The 16,255-nt window shown below is 55.4% G+C and overlaps 2 protein-coding genes across 3 annotated transcripts; one reads left to right on the top strand and one right to left on the bottom strand.

Moving 5' to 3' along the window:
• The first annotated feature begins 1,851 nt into the window (after positions 1-1,851).
• Positions 1,852-3,112, top strand: APLNR (apelin receptor). Its single transcript, XM_072338640.1, has one exon. The coding sequence runs from the start codon at positions 1,902-1,904 to the stop codon at positions 3,012-3,014; it is 1,113 nt and encodes a 370-aa protein (XP_072194741.1). The 5' UTR covers positions 1,852-1,901; the 3' UTR covers positions 3,015-3,112.
• A 3,432-nt stretch (positions 3,113-6,544) lies between these two features.
• On the bottom strand, positions 6,545-10,525 carry LRRC55 (leucine rich repeat containing 55). 2 transcript variants are annotated; one of them, XM_072339065.1, is made up of 4 exons: positions 10,370-10,525; positions 8,980-9,890; positions 8,662-8,897; positions 6,545-8,226 (listed from the first exon to the last, which is right to left on the bottom strand). In XM_072339065.1, the coding sequence occupies exons 2-3, from the start codon at positions 9,620-9,622 to the stop codon at positions 8,662-8,664; spliced, it is 879 nt and encodes a 292-aa protein (XP_072195166.1). In that variant the 5' UTR covers positions 9,623-9,890; positions 10,370-10,525; the 3' UTR covers positions 6,545-8,226. The 2 variants fall into 2 exon arrangements, with proteins under 2 accessions (XP_072195166.1, XP_072195167.1); XM_072339066.1 differs by having other exon boundaries at positions 6,545-7,177.
• Between the last annotated feature and the right edge of the window lie 5,730 nt (positions 10,526-16,255).

Raw genomic sequence — 16,255 nt, 5'->3', positions numbered from 1 at the left:
GACTTCAGAGGAAGTCACCGAATCCCACGTTGAGGTGGATAAGCTCTGCCCTTCTTGGCACAGGGATTTGGGGCACTGTAAGAATGCGTCCCTTTTGACCACGCGTTCAGGGGACTTCGGGACGAGCACGACTGACATTGCACAGGGGACAGTGCCCCAACCATAGTGAGAGGGACAGCTCTGGGTGCGTGCGGTGCGCTTGGGAAGGCGCCGAGCTGTTAGCTGATCTGAGATCTCCTGATGAGCCTTATCAGGGTGGTGGGGCTGGCGCATGCTTCACCCCCCACTGAAGCTACAGAGGAATCTCAGCCTCTTATCTCTGATCGTGTCCAGTGCCTGCTGCAACCCCCTGAGCCTCCGTGTGCTGCATTCCTGCTGTCTCACAGAGTGCAGTGGGGGCTTCATCCATCCCTCCACCCTCGTCCCCAGCTGCTTTTGGGGCACGCAAGCAGGCGGGAAAGGGTTACCTGTTCTCTGCTACCCACGGGAGCCCAAAATAGCAGGGATTGTTATTAATAGTGATCCTCATTCCCCACGCTGGAACATCTCCCTTTGTAGCAGTTTCTGGCAATACCAAGGGTCTAATTAGCATTTCTTTTTTTTTTAATTCCCCTATTTTATTCAATTTATAACTAACTATAATTAACTAACAGCTTTATTTGCCTTTGGGTTTTGAGCGGTTCTGTCTCTTCTTCTTCAAAAAAAAAAACCCCAAAACCAAAACCCTTATTACTTTAACCTGAATTAGCAGCCATCACACTTGGCATTGAGTTTTAACATCTTGGTCTCTAATTCCTCCAAGCACCGCTGGCTTTAGCAGTGCCGAGACCTCCCTACCTCACAGGGTTAACTTTGGCTTCCGAAGCTGACTCTGTCCCAGGTAATTGGAATATTTCATTATTCATTATCTCCCTCTCCAGCCTGATTATGCCCCGTTTGTTCTTGCAGGGCTGAGTCAGATTTTGGTCCTTTCCTCCCTAATTTCAGAGATCCCTCTGGGCTACCCTGTGTTTCAGCAGCCCAGTGACTGCCTCTGCTTTTGGCTGCATGGATTGCTCTGTTTGTTCATCTATTCTAAGGGTGAAAGGCACGTCGTGGCTCTGTTTTACAGTCTCTAAGCTCAGCCCTTTGCCTCTCTCAGCCCAGCAGAGGCTGGCGGCTTATCAGCCACAGACCTTGGCATCCCTTCAGCAGCTTCTCAACCAAAAGCTGCAATCATGAGAGCGGAGCCTCAGTGGGACAGCACTGTCTTGCAGCCCAGCAGTGCCTTCCTCCTGCTCCCTCCCGGTGGATCTTTCTTTGGAAGTGACTTTCCAGCTTTGTTAGCTCATGGGAAGGTGTCAGCGCACAATGGGCTCCCAGGCACGCTGTGCTCAGCGTGTGGCTCTGGCAATTTGGGCCCCCTCCGTGCCATGCATGACTGCAAAATGCCAGACCTTAAATGCAAAATGCAAGACCTGAGTGCGAAGCATCAAGTGCCAGGTCCCAAGTGCAAAGTCACAAATGCAAAATGCAGCCATCCCAGGTGCAGCAGCCCCAGTGCAAAATGCCAAATGTGAAATCCAATTTCCAGGTCCCTGCAGGGCGGCAGACCCACGCCTGGCTCTTGGGCTGCAGCACCGAGCCCTGGTGCGGGGGGGCGGGGGGAGTGGGGTTGGGGTTATCTGTTGGGCTGATGTGTTGACACCTGGGTGAGAGCCAGATGGGAGGTGGGGGGGGGAGCTGTGAAATTTCCCACGGGGCTCCCCCATCCTGTCCATCCTACTGAGGAGGAGGGGGGCGGAGGGCGGGGAGGAAGGGGAGGTAATGCAGTGGGATTCGCTGGGCTGGGCTCAGAGGGCTGGAGGAGGTCGGCGGTGAGCCTGGGGATGAGCTGAGCTGCACCGAGCCCGGCCGGCGGCATGGAGGAGATTGCGTACACCTACACCGAAGGGGACAATGAGACCGACTGCGAGTATGAAGAGTGGGGCCTGTCGCTGGCCCTGCTGCCCACCATCTACCTGCTGGTCTTCCTGCTGGGCACGGCGGGCAATGGCCTGGTGCTCTGGACCATCTTCAAGGGCGGGCGGGAGCGGCGGCGCTCAGCTGACACCTTCATCGCCAACCTGGCTGCTGCCGACCTCACCTTCGTGGTCACGCTGCCGCTGTGGGCCGCCTACGCCTGGCTGGGCTACCACTGGCCCTTTGGCACGGCCGCCTGCAAGGTCAGCAGCTACCTGGTCTTCGTCAACATGTATGCCAGCGTCTTCTGCCTGACAGGGCTCAGCTTCGACCGCTACCTGGCCATCGTGCGGCCGCTGGCCACGGCCAAGCTGCGCTCACGGGTGAGCGGGCTGCTGGCCACCGTGGCACTGTGGGTGCTGGCGGCCCTGCTGGCCCTGCCGGCCCTGGTGCTGCGGCAGGCGGCTGCGCTGGGGGGGGACACCAAGGTCACCTGCTACATGGACTATGGGGGCCTGGCAGCACCGGGGACTGAGGCTGCCTGGGAGGTGGGGCTGGGGCTCTCCTCAACACTGCTGGGCTTCGTGGCCCCCTTTGCTGTCATGCTGACCTGCTACTTCTTCATCGCCCGCACCGTGGCCACCCACTTTCGCCGTGAGCGGGCCGAGGGGCCCCGCAAGCGCAAGCGGCTGCTGACCATCATCGCCGTGCTGGTGGCTGCGTTCGGTGGCTGCTGGTTGCCCTTCCACCTGGTCAAGACCCTCTATGTCCTGATGGACCTGGAGGTGCTGCCCTGGTCCTGTGGCCTGCACGCCTTCCTCAACAACTTCCATCCCTACTGCACCGGCATCGCCTACATCAACAGCTGCCTCAACCCCTTCCTCTACGCCTTCTTCGACCCCCATTTCCGCCGTGCCTGTGCTGCGCTGCTCTGCTGCCGACCCCCCGGTCCCGGGGCTGAGCGCTCAGGCAGCTTCTCCTCGGGGCACAGCCACCCCCCTGGCGGCAAGGGGGCCCTGGCTATGGGGGGCAAACTGGACCCTGCCACCCAGGAGACGCTCTTCCGCTCCTGAAGCCCCACTCCCTGGCAGCCCCCCGAGCTGGTCTCCTTGGGGGCGGCCCCTGCACACATAGGGACCCCCCCTCCACTCCTCTCGGTGCCCCAGAGCCTGGCTTGCTTTGGGGAGCCCTGTCCCTGCTTGTGGGAGGTGTGGGGGGGAAACTGAAGCATGGGCTGGGTGGGCTCCCCTTGTCCCCTGGGGGGGGGTTTGGGCAGGGGCACGGCCAAGCTGTGGGATTTCTGACAAATAAATGAATTTTGGTTACAAAAAAACATAAAGGAATAGGGTGTGTGTGGTTCCTGGGGGGGGTGGTGATGGAGACGGGTGGGGGCTGTACTGGTCTGGGGAGGGTTAGGGGGTGTGCACACACACAGCAGCATTTCTGTGCACCTCAGAACCCAGGGGAATACCAGATGAAGTCCCCATCTCCCCAGATTGCCCTGATCACAGGGTGGGAGCTCACTGAGTGCCTGATTGCATCAGGTCCTCTCCTATCAAATCCCTTTTTCAGGTTTTTACCCTTATCTGAGGCCAGATCCACCCTGGGTGACTCACCTCAGGGTTGTGATGCCCACAGAGCCATGGGGCATCACCCCAGCCCGGCCACCACTGCCCCCAGCTCAGCATGGGCATGGAGCTGCCATGGGCCTGTGCCTTTCCTATCCCCAGCCCTGTCCTTCCTCACCCTCCCCTGGCGCCAGGCAGGACAATGGCCCACGATAGTCCGGGATTTTGATGAGCCACCAAAACACGCTCCTCTCGCTTCCATCTCCAGCCCCAGACGCTTCCTGAACCTTTGCTTTAAATAAATCTTCACCCTATTTGCTATTTGCATCCTTCATTTACTCACGATTAACTATCCTGTCTCCTCAGCTTTTGTTCCCACTTGGAAAGGATGCAGGATCATTACTGGGTTCCTTATGGAGCTTCCCGTTGTTTGGCGGTGGGGCTGGGGGGATTGTGTTGACCTTCCCATTGCCACGGCATCATTTTGGGCTCCAGCCCAGCCACACATATCCCCCCTTGGGGAAGGCCCTTTGTCTCAGCGAAGTTAATAGAGGAGGTGGCCTTGGAGCTGTGGTTTGGATAAAGCAGGGTGCAAAGAGAGTGCAAGCTGTGAGGGCAGTCTATGGCAGCTCTCTGAACCCTGGCTGGGGCTGTTTGGGGTTTCCCCTTGGTTTCTCTCTTGGGCTTAGAGCTGGGGTATTAGGGTGGTCGAAATGCAGCAACTGAGGCCACAGCCCAAAGGGAAATTTGGGGGAGAAGTGTGTTTACATTCAGGATTCCTTTCAGCCTCACTTTTTTGGAAAACGCAAGAAAAAGTGATCCCTGGTTCCTGCTCATCCACCCTTCCATCCCTTCCTCCCTCCCTCCATCCAACCTTCCATCCATCCATCCATCCATTCATCATCCATCCCTCCATCCACCCTCCCAACCCCCCATCCTCCACCCCTCCATCCATCCATCCATCCATCCATCCATCCATCCATCCATCCATCCATCCATCCATCCATCACTCCAGCCACCAGCCCTAAATAAACTGTCAGGGAAGGGGGACACTGGGGCTCAGTTTTGGAGCCCAGCAGGGGCAGCTTCCTCCTGGGCAGGGTGTCCGGGTGCGGAAATCGATGCAGGGCGTCCTGCCAGCGGAGACGGGAACTGCGGACTTTCTATCCGGCTTTTGGAGATTTCCCTTTCCCTTGGAGGAGGGAAATGTTCAGTTGAGGAGTCTCTGGGGGGAAATGCAGGGACACTTCAGAAAAACAAGGCCGGAGAGGGGGAAGGGGCAGCGGGCTCGGACCGACCGTCGGAAGGAGATAAGGAAGGTGTTGCCTTCCTGCAGCAGTGCTGGGGGAAAGGCAGTGTAGGAAAGATGAGGAGGGAAGATAGAGGGGGACGGAGGGACACACAGTGAGGGGGATGGGAATTCCTGCTGGATCCCTGTGCGGTCAGGAGCATTCTTTGGAAGTACCAGGGAGCGGAGTGGATTTGGGTCAGATGCACACCCCAAAAAGTGATGCTGTGACTTGCTGCAGCCCATTCCTGCAGTGGAGGTGCAGGCATGGGGGGCTGGTTGACCCCGAGTCATACACAGCGTGGATGAAGCTTTGGCAGAAAGGTTATTCCTCATGAGGTTGAGCCAAATGCACACACAGGCTGCAGCAGTGAGATAGGGCTGATGGATTAAGCATCAGGGATGGGAGGGGATGGGGACAGCAGCCCCAGGAGCCTCTCAGCTCATTCCAACTGGGAGGCTCAGCCCCACATCTCGCTGGGGGTGCAAAAATAATCTCACAGCGCGCTAAGCTGGCTGATGTCCCCAGGTGTCCTGGTTTGCCTTTGAAGTCACCTCCTTGTTGACGCTTTCACGCTTTCCTCCCCAAAGCAAACGGTGGAACAGAGGGGATCCTGCTTTGCCTGCAGCCCCAGGTGGGGGGCCCAGCACCGCGGTGGGGTGGGGGCAGCCCTGATTTGTGCTGGAAATGTGGATTTGTCAGACGTGCGCTTAATCACTGAGCAGAGGAGGTCTCAGCAGACCTCACAACTTAGAAACAGACAAGAAAATAATTACCAGGTGAGAAATGTCTGCTTTCTTCCACTCTGCCTTAGAGGAGACAGCAAGGGGGAAATTTTGGTCCTGGTTTGCCCTGTTTTGTCCACATCACATGATGTTGCAAACCACTACCCAGAATTTGTGTCTGCATTGGGCAGTCTTTGGGGTCTGTGTTAGCAGAAAAAAGGGCTTGGGAAGACCTATGGGCTTTGGAAGGGCATATTTTAGAAGTAATGGGGGGGGGGGGAGGGTGAGTTTGAAAGAGTGGAAATAGGTTGGGAGAGCTGGAAAGACGGATTCATCAATAGGGGGATGGGAGGAGTGTAGGGAGTGATGCAAGGATGGACAAGCAGATGGCTGGAGAGATGGATGGCTGAGTGGAGGGATGGAGGGAGGGATTGAGAGGTGGGTACATGGGCAGGGACACTGGAAACGTGGATGGAAGGATGGATGGGCAGTGTCTGGTTGACAGGAGGTATCAGTGGCTGTCTGGGCACAGCAGGACAGGAGGGCCCACAGGGGAGCACCCAGCACCCTGCAGTAGTTGAGCTGGGTGTTGCCAGTCCCTGGTGCATAGGGTGGTCCTGTCCAGAGTCACCCCCTGCCAGACGTGTAGCCGTGGGGCAGGCAGTGGGGAAGGTATGCCAGCACTGAGGCTGCCACCAGCTAGCAGTGTTGTCCCCAGAGCAATGTGTGCTGACAGGACGCAGCACAGCTGCTGCCCGACCTTTGGGCCCCAGCACGTAGGAACAGCCCTGTGGTCCTCGTCTGAGGGGCCCGGCTGTCCCGGGGAGCCGGGTGACACTGCAGTGACCTGACCACTGGCAGCTGGGCCCTGCACACCGGGAGGTGCTGCCGGAGGAATAACAGGAAGCGCAGGGAGGGGAAAACACGGCTGATGCCTTCTGCAGGTTGTTTTCCACCTCCTTCCCGGCTGGCCCTGCATGTCCCTGGTGCCGCGCGCCCATGTGCCCACCCAGACCCTGACTCAGGCTGCAGTGGTGCTCTTTATTATTGAGGTTCAGCTCTGAAAAAGTGCTCACTGTTACAAAAGTACACGTTTATAAAATGTGCTCTGTACAAAGTCCAGGGGGCTCAAACTCGACGATTCCCCCTTCTCCTTCCCTGTCTGGCAGTGCTAGGCATAGCGCAGGGAAAGGGGGAGGAGAGGGGAAAGGGGGAAAGAGAAAGAAATAGACAGGAGAGGAAAAGAGAGAATGGGAGAGAAGGAAAGAGGAAATGGAAGGGAAAAAGATGAGGGAAGGAGAGGACAGGAGGAGGCTGGCAGCTGCCCCCACACCCTGCACTCCCCAAGCTGCAGGACAGAATATGGCCATGACGCAGGGGCAGCGGTGTGGAGACCCAGCACCCAGAGCCGGGCACCAGCACCAGCTGCTGTTGGACAGAAGTGGCAGACAATCAACATCCTCGGTCCCCTGCCCACCCCATGCAGGAAGGCGAAGTGCGAGGGTAGGCCCTTTTGCTTCAGAAAGGCAGAAAGTGGATCTGGTTGAATTCATGGATACTGGGAGCTTAGCATTTACACTTTCTCCTCTATCGCCCAATAGCGGGGTCAGGAACTGCCGGAGGAAATGCACGTTTTGTCCATGGTCTCCAGAGGCTGCTTTGGTGGGGAGAGAGAAGACTTAGCAAAAAAAGAAAGAATAGAAAGTAAAAAGGGATCCCGAGTACCCCTATCCCAGGAAACAACACAGGTAGGCTCTGCTTTCCTACAGGCATGGTGCTTGTGGGGTGCAGCCTGGAGCTGCAACACTGCCAGAGGTTCAGCCTCACAGTGTGGCCATGGATCCACAGCACAGGGACTGCTGCGATGTGCACCCAGCCATCGTGGCTCGTGGCTCAGCATGGGAGTGGGGTCATCAAGCCAGAAGCTGCTTTATTTTTTCCCATTTTTCTTTTTTCTTGTGGTTTTGGTTTTGTTTTGGTTGGTTTGTATATAAATATACACGTCTACACTCCAGCTACACGCATGGGAAACACAGTGAGAAAACTGAACAGCTCACAGAAGGCCCCTCCTTGGGATGCATCTGGCAGGAGGATGGCTCCACAGAGGGTATAAGGGGGGGGGGAAGGCTGTCCTAAGCAGAGTCCCCTGGAGGGCAAAGATGGGAGCAAACGTTTCTTGGCAGCAAAGTGCTACGTTACCATGGGCATTTTACAGCTGGAGTGAAAGTGTCAGTCCTCAGCCCTATGTGCTGCAGGGATGGCCACAAAGACAGCTTAAAACACAGATGAGAGCAGCGGCCACCCTGCTTGGACAGACAGGCCAGTGGCTTTGTGGGTTTTCCTTTTTTCATTTCTTTGGAGTTCCTTTTGCCTCCGAATTGCAGTTCCCCAAGCTGTGTGACCAGGCTGGGCACCAGGTATGGCCCAAAACCTGTACAAAACTTGGGCGGAGAAGGGGAAGGAGCAGGAAGTGGCTGGTGAAAGCTACCCAGGAGATGCTCACGGGGCTTCAGCACTTGTCCCAAAAGCAGGCACGTGGCCCTGGTCCTGTCTGCATGTCCGAGTTGTGGCAAGTGTCACCAGCACCTGGGGCTGTCCCTTATGATTGCCGTGTCCTGGGCTTGGCCCTTAGCTGCAGAGAACAGGCTGGGTCTGGGGAACTGGAGGCTGCCAGGCTCATGCTCCACCAGTGCTGTTTCTGGGCTGAAAGTGGTGATTTCCATGGTTTTCTCCCCAGACAGTGGGCACCAGTATCCCCCAAGGCACGTGCTGCTTTTGGGGTTCTTTCCCACATGGGGTTTGCTCCGGCTGCAGCCCCTGTGGTGTCTCCCCCAGCTCCTGGCCTGCGCCCACCCCGCTACTGCCTCCACTTTCCCAGTAGCTGGGGCTCCAAGCTCAGCCCGGCTTCATGGCGGTGACGGGGGGCACCAGCCAGAGTGAAAATCCCCCATTTTGGGGCAAAAGAAGAGGAACTGTTCCCCTGTCTCCCCACAACAACCAGGCACAGGGGACAGCGGGAGGGGACCAGGACAAGGCACAGTGTCCGCGCCAGGCAGTGGGGCTGGGGCGGGGAGCAGGGGAGGCTAGGTTGGCTGGGGGCAGAGGGGTGAGCCCCCATCCCAGCCTCCCCAGCCGTACCTAAACCTCCTCGTCCTCGCTGGCTTTGCTCCAGCGGTGACAGCAGTTGGCCGTGATGCCCAGCAGGAAGTTGGTGGCCACCGATGCAATGGAGACCACGAAGCCCACAAAGGCGATGAAGAGATAGTCGTCCAGCGTCAGGGTGAGGTGACACGCCTTGAAGCTCTCCTCCGTCAGTGAGAAGAGGGGCACCTCCTTCACCTCCGGGGGAGCCTGGCACTTGGCCAGCTGTGAATCTGCCGGGAGAGTGATGTTAGTGATCGGCATGGGGGATGCCGGGGATGGTGGGGATGCGGGGGTGATGTCCGGGCCACCTACCTGATGTGCAGAGCTGGATGCGGCTCTTCAGCCACTTGAGGAAGGGCTCCATTGCACAGCCACATACCCAGGGGTTGCCGCCGATCCGGAGGGTCACCAACCCTGTCAGCCCCTCCAACGCATCCATGCTGAGGGCTGACAGCCCCCCATAGCTGAGGTCCAGCTCCCGCAGCTGTGCCAGCCCGCGGAAGGCCCTGGGGTGCACCGTGCACAGCCAGGGGTTGTGGCTGAGGTCGAGGCGCAGCAGCTCGCTGGCCTCTAGGAACATGTCGGCCGTCACCAGGCTGAAGTTGTTGTAGCTGAGGTCCAGGTGGGTGAGGCGGCGGGCGCCCAGGAACAGCCTGGCAGGCAGGGTGGCCAGCGAGTTGTTGCGCAGGTCGAGGACACGCAGCTGGGCGTAGCAGGCCAGGTAGCCCAGCGGGATGCTGGCGATGCGGTTATGAGCCAGGCTGAGGTTGCCAGTGTCTAAGGGCAGCTCGGCGGGCACTGAGAAGAGCCGCTGCCCGCTGCAGTCCACCGCCTGCCCACGGCACGTGCACAGCACCGGGCAGCCCGCCCCGGCACCCGCCGCCACCACCGCCACCACCGCCACCAGCCAGGGGCCCAGCAGCATGGCGGGCTGGCGGCCTGCCCCCGGGCCCATCTCAGAGCCTGGAATGTGCCATGCCAGCAGGCCGCAGTGCGGGGACAGCCCGCTGGCTGCACCGCAACGGCATCCTCTGCCCGTCACAACGTGGAGGCCATCCCGGCCGGTGAAAGGGTCACCCAACAAAGTCTACTGGCAGTAGTGGAGGAAGCAGTTGGGACCGCACCCAGGCTCTGAGCTAGCAAAGCGACGCTTAGGGCATCCCACAGACATTCGGGGCCCACTGAGCCTCCCCAGAGGGGCAATGTAAGCTGCTTGCAGCTGCCTGCGGAAAAGAGGGGTGAGAGAAACCCAAGCTAGCAGCAAGCCCTGCTGGGCGTCCACACCATCCCCACACATCTATGCCCCTCCTTGTCCAGCCCCCGTGCTTTTAGCCAAATGGAGGGCCCAGCCCCACCGACTCAGCTTGGCTTATCCTAGCAGAGCAAGGGGGGTCCCCACCATCAACGCTCTGCCTGCTGCCAGGGATGCCTTTTTTTGCCAGCCCCCGCAGGGATAGCCCCCTCCTAGTGCACAGCATCCCTCGCCCTGGCAGCCCCACTGCCGGCCTGCTCTGCCCCCACTGCCTGGCCATCTTAGCTCCTTCCTCCCTCACCCAGCACGCCCATGCCCTCCCCGGCTCCATTCTTTCCCCATCTCACCCATTGTGCAGGGGAAACCACCGCCCCTGCCGCCCTCCTTCCCTGCCACAGCCGCCAATCCCTACAATAGTGCCGGGGGACAGCGGGGTCCCCGGGTACTCACGCTGCCTGGAGACAAGCGGGGCTCAGCTCAGCAGCCACTGGGCTTGGGCGGTGAGACGGGGGTCCGTCAAGTTGGGCGAGCGGCTCCTGCAGCCAAGGCTGCTGCCGAGCCTGGTAATCAGAGCAGGTCTTTCCCCACCTCCTTCCTCCCCTCCTCCTCCTCGTCCTCCCTTGTCTCTCTCTTTCTCTCTCTATTTTTTTTTTTTTTTCCTTGAGGGCCAGATACTGACGTTTCGGTGTCTCTTAGCAACTGCCTCCACATCTCTGAGCAACAGGAGAGCAGGATGCGGAGCTGCAAAGCGATGGAGATGGCAAAGGGGAGCAATGCCCCCGCAATGGGGACACCCTGCTCGGGATGACGGTGTGGGACGAGGGATGACAGCTGGCACCTGGCTATGCAGTGACCCCAGCTGGTCCCCAGCCACCCTCCTTGCACCCTCAGCCCCAGAGAGCAGCCCTGGAGGATGGGGTGAACCAGGGCTTCCTAAGCCTCAAAACAGAAGCAAAATACGCGTCAGCAGAAGAGAAAATGAGAGCAAATTAGGAGTGATTTCACCCAGCTGCCTTCACCCCAACGAACCCAGGCTGCAGAGACCTGGTGGCCTGGAGGGGTGATGGAAGGGCTGCATTCCCATTTAAAAAACTGTTACTCTGCTCATTTCATGTGATATTTTGTGTTGCCCCCCCCACCACACACACACACACACACACACTTGCAGTCAGCTTCTTTAAATGCAAATAGCTCCTTCGGGGGAAAAAAAAAACAAGATGCCTGGAAACGTTGCAACAACATGGGTATGGCATTTCACAAAGGAGGCACTTTCAAAATCCAGCCTGCTTGTGTATTTCCCCCCATTTCTTTCAATTTTCTCCTACTCTTCTCACAGAACCGCCTCCTTCCCAGCCCCACCGACCCCATTTCTGTATCCCTGTGGCATCACATGGATGCCCGAGGCTGCTGCTCCCCATGGGGCGGCTCCCCCTCGCCTGCAGCCAGACGGCACGGCTGCCTCTCCCTCTGGTGGGTATTAATTGGCACTGCTCTCAGCCCGGGGTCCCAGTGGGTTTCAAGAGAAGCTCCAGGAGCCAAATACAACCAGACATCCCCGGAGCCAGATGCAGCTCAGCCAGACACATAATTAGAGATAAGACCTGTGCCTGGCTGCAAATCTCTTCCAGAGCATCTATTAGTACAGAGATTTCCACCATTTAGGGCTGCATTAGCAGCAAATTAATGAATAAATAACCCCAATCGGGGCTGGTTGTTAATGGCCCTCAAGGCCAACTGGCAGAGCTAAGCTCAGAGCCCCTTTGCCAAAATGTCTTCCACAACACAGGAGGGGTTGGTGACAGCTGAGCAGCTTCACTGGGACATCATGGATGCACCACAAACCACTGAGATGGCCACAAGCATCCCTAGGGTGCTCAAAGCAGGGGTGGATGGGGCCCTGGGCAGCTTGATCTGTTGGGGGCAGCTGTAGCCATGGCAGTGAGGCTGGAATTCAGTGATCTTTGAGGTCCCTTACAATCTAAGCCATTCCGTGAGATGCAACCTGCTTTTGGAGATAGCCATCGGTCTCTTCAGTTCATCCTCCTGCTCTTTGTCAGGTCAACCAACACAGGCAACCAGAGTCCCCTTGCAAGAGCTTAGTCTTGAAATGTGCACGCATGGCACAAAAACACAAGCAGAAGGGCACTGTCTTTTCAGATGACCACTCCAAATTTGCTTTCTCCCTTTGCTTTTTTGGAAAGGCATTGGCAGTGCTCCCACAGCACTGGGGCTGCCCTTATGGACCCACAGCCCCCGACCAAACTCATCCCTCAGAGCCTGGAGGGGCTTTGAGGGCTCAGTTCAGTGACTTCACCTCAGGCTCAGGTTGGGCTTCATCTCTTTCATGGGAATCACCTGGTAACCTGCTTCTTTTAGTGCATGTGCTCAAGCTGCAGCGAGGAGGAGGAAAGTATCTGGATAATAAAACATGCATTGAATAGGACCAACTTCCAGCTTCCTCAGAACCAAACTCAGTGCTTTAATCTAGTTCTTATTTTACTTTTGTTTCTTTTTTTCTTTTTTTTTTTTTCTTTTTTTCTTTTTTTTCTATTTAAGTACTCTACAGCCATTAATAAGCTTACACCAGCCCAGAATGTCATTAGGACTCAAGGAAATAGGATCTTGCCAGGATCTGGGCAGCAATACTTACAAAGGGCTCTGTTTGACTTTGTTTTGGGTCTCTCTCCATCCAAGAGACAATTTTAGTTTGGCTGACACTCTTTGCAATTACGAGTTGGTGGCAGAAAGCCAGAACCCAAATCTGCTTTCTGAGCCCAAAGCAGCTCATTCGTGCCAAGGTAAGGTTTTACAACTTCTAAATGCTTTGTAATCAGCTAAGCAGGTTTTGCTCCTGTCGGATTTGCCTTTGTTGTTTCAGTAAGGAAGTAGATGGTTTTCCTTCCTGCGATGCCTTTATCTACAAATGGCATCAAAACTGAAGGTTGTTGTGCAGACAGGAGCTGCAGGTGGGGCACTGCCTGCTCTCCTTTTCTTTTTATGCCTTGCATGTTGTTACCTCATTTTTGCTGGTTCAGTCTCAAAGAGCAGTGCTTGCTTACAGCTGTTTCTCATTGCCAGGAGTGTGCCAATTGCTGGGAGGAGCCTCAACTCAGCCTGAATTTCAGCCCCAGGGCTGCTCCCCATCCTGCCCCTTTCCCTGACAGCAGCACTGGCAGAGTCTGCTACATTTTAGGTCCTTTGCCCTAAGACTGACTGAGCTTCTGAAGCTTTTTGCTTGAGCCAGATTTGAGACTTTCAAGTGGAGCAGCCTCTTCCCCAGTGGTAGGATACCATGCTGTGCACATGGTTCAGGTAGTGACACGTGTCACACAGGGCTGCGGCTCTCCCAATGGCACTGCTGCTCTGGGCCCTCTAAGCTCTTTCATAGCTAGATTTTAAGAATGGTGGGATACAAGAAGAGCTTCAGTGCAGCTGGAGAAAGCCAACTGGACAGATACCAAAAACCTTATGTTGGATTGCTGTGTTGGGGGTGTTGCCCCGGACACTGTGATTGACAGTGGTGTTGGAGCACAGTCAGCTCTGCAACGTGGCTGCTGTGCTCAGGGAAAGCAGAGGAGCCCAAAGCTAGATCTCAGAGCCATAGAATATCTCAAGTTGGAGGAGACCCAACAAGGATCACCAAGTCTGACTCCTGGCTCCACACAAGACCACCCAGAAAATCAAACCCTGTATCTGAGATTACTAACGTGCTTTTGGGAGGCACAGGCACGGGTAAGATGGTAGGCATCAGACAAGGAGTTTGTGGGGTTTGACTACAGCCCCTTCACCTGTTACTGGGAGCATTATGAAAATACAGAGCAAGAGGCAGCTGCTGGAAGGTGACAGGAGGGAGCAAAGCAGGGGTTGGGGCATGTGCAAGCACCCGGCACAGGTCACAGCTCCTCCCATGCCTGCTGGCACAGGAAGGATGCTCTGCAAGCCATCTGAAAGGCTGCAGGAATGTATTTTGACTCTTCTGCTGAGCCTACATGAGGGAGAAAAAAAATGGAAAGAGAGAGGCCTGTATGTGGATACTGAAGATAGCTTCAGGCATCACAGACTATAGGTCAAAGGGGCCTGCCCCTTATTACTGTACTTTCCCTAGATATAATTTGGTACTGCATTTTTACATTAACAAGTCTCCACTATGACACTCTAAGAGAGAAAACTCATTTTCAGATGGAGGAGTTATAGTACCCCTGGGAAGGGATGGAGTCATCCCATAGCAGGGGCTATATTTTTCTCATGGGTACTCAGCCCTGAGAATGAGCTTAGAAAGAGGGAACCTCAAAGGTGGATTCAACTCATCCTTTCAAACAACATCAGCTCTTTGTCCCTGGCCTTACTATGTGGTTGAGTGGATGCTGCTCGCTTGCCTTGGCTTCCTGTTTATGTGCTACAGCACTGTGCCATTACTGCCGGATACTGCCTTGCAGCTGCACTTTGGCATCTTATCACTAACAGCTTGGAGATTTGCATTGCATTTTGTCACTTACAGCTGGGAGATCTGCATTATATTTTTCACTCTGGATTGAGCTGGAGCTGCTCTCAGCATCATTGCCCCCGGGGACATGTGAACAAGGAAATTCAACAACAAACAGAAAACCAGATACAGCTGTTACAGATACCATGCACATCAGATTTGGAAGAGATCCTTGCAATACTAAAAGTACCATCTAACATGCATTGCCAGTGCTCTGGTTGCATAGGTTCAGGGCTGATCTTCCTGAGGAGCACAGGAATTACTACCCGGAGCTGAGATAAACATTACAGATCCAGATAGGACGTCCTACTGTGTGAGTGGGAAGGAACAAAGCTGAAGGTACAGAAAACTAGGGTGAAACTTCAGCGTGTGCTCCCAGGGATGGGGAACACCCCAAAACACACCTTAGATACCAAGGATTTTCTCACTGCCTGTAGCTTTTTCATTGTGATTTGTATTTTGACGAAGCTTCCAATATTTCCATTTGTTCCTGGGGTCAGTAGCAATGCTCTGGGACCCTTCCAATTTCAAGGCATCTCCCACAGGGATGGTACCAGACCCATGGGTCTGGTTTCTCTCCCATTACTAGGAGCACCACTACACAAACAGCTGGCTTCATTAAGCACAAACCCACTTAAATTTTCCAGTCACTCAGGCCCATCACAGCCCTTATCATAGGAAAAGAATGATGAATAGCACCAGTGCAATGCCCAAATTAGGGCTGCACTGGGAAGCAGACCTCCCAGGCTTCCTTAGAGCCTGGCAGGACTCAGACACCTTCTTGGCCCAGCCACTTCCTCTGAAATTGCTTCATGCCTTTTAGTGATTACCTGTCGCAGAACTGAAACGCTCTGACAGCAGTTGTGGTTTTGGCAAAGGCGCTCCTGTGAACTTCCTGCTCAACACCAGAAAGTCAAGTTTGTGGTTTGATGTACGCTGCTTGCTCTGGCACAGAGTTTCGGCTGAAATGAAACCAGTTCCTCCCCAAGCCTGATGTTAAATTACAGCCTGTTTCATCCTGCCAGGAAGCTTCACTCCTCATCCAGACAGGCACCTTTGGCCAGCTCCAAATGAAAGCTTGATCTCCCAGGATCCTGAAGTCACTGCCTTCTTGGATGTGTCTAATGAGGTAATCTGTGGAGTCGGTTACATGGAGAACATGTATCACTGGATCAGTGCAGGGCTGCACTGGAGTGGAAGTGGGCATGTTCTTCTCAATCTCTAGGCACTTGAGCAGTAATCACTCAGGAATAAATAAGCCCCAGCCCTGCACCTGCTGGCTTAAGACATGATAGATCCCACAGCATTACCCTCTATCACCTAAGACATTATATACTCTCTACTCGTGAACACAGCCCAAGAGAGAACTGAAGAGAAGGAATTGTTACTATGACCAATGCAGGACTCGGCTGTCACTCAGAGACTTTGCCTTTTCATATAAACATCTTCCTCATCACAATATTCTGCATGGCTTAACTAGCTTACCTGCTCTTTGAGCATTATTGACTGCATAGGCTTACCCTCCAGGGGCCACAGGGACAGTGAGATGCATAGCATGGAGCTGTATTTGACACTGTGCAGCTCTGCAGGAGCTTGGGATGCTTTGCAGCTGGCCCAGCACACAAGAGCAGTCCCTAGGCAACCTGCACCAGAGCCACCGGATGCACTGCAGGGAGCCTGATGCCACTCAGCACAGCCCTGGGTGTGCACAGGCAGGGGGCACTGAGCAGATGATCTCAATGCAGTCCTAAGGAAATCACTTTTCTAAGTCACAGCTTTAAGCAAATCTGACTCCTGCCCAAAAGCAAGACTGTATTCTTAAGCATCCTAAAAAATAAAGAACTCAGCTTTGG

The sequence above is a fragment of the Excalfactoria chinensis genome, chromosome 5 (assembly GCF_039878825.1).
Source record: "Excalfactoria chinensis isolate bCotChi1 chromosome 5, bCotChi1.hap2, whole genome shotgun sequence".
In the NCBI taxonomy this organism is placed as follows: Eukaryota; Metazoa; Chordata; class Aves; order Galliformes; family Phasianidae; genus Excalfactoria; species Excalfactoria chinensis.
Note: the sequence above shows the minus strand (reverse complement) of the source record. Positions and strands in the feature narration are given on the sequence as shown.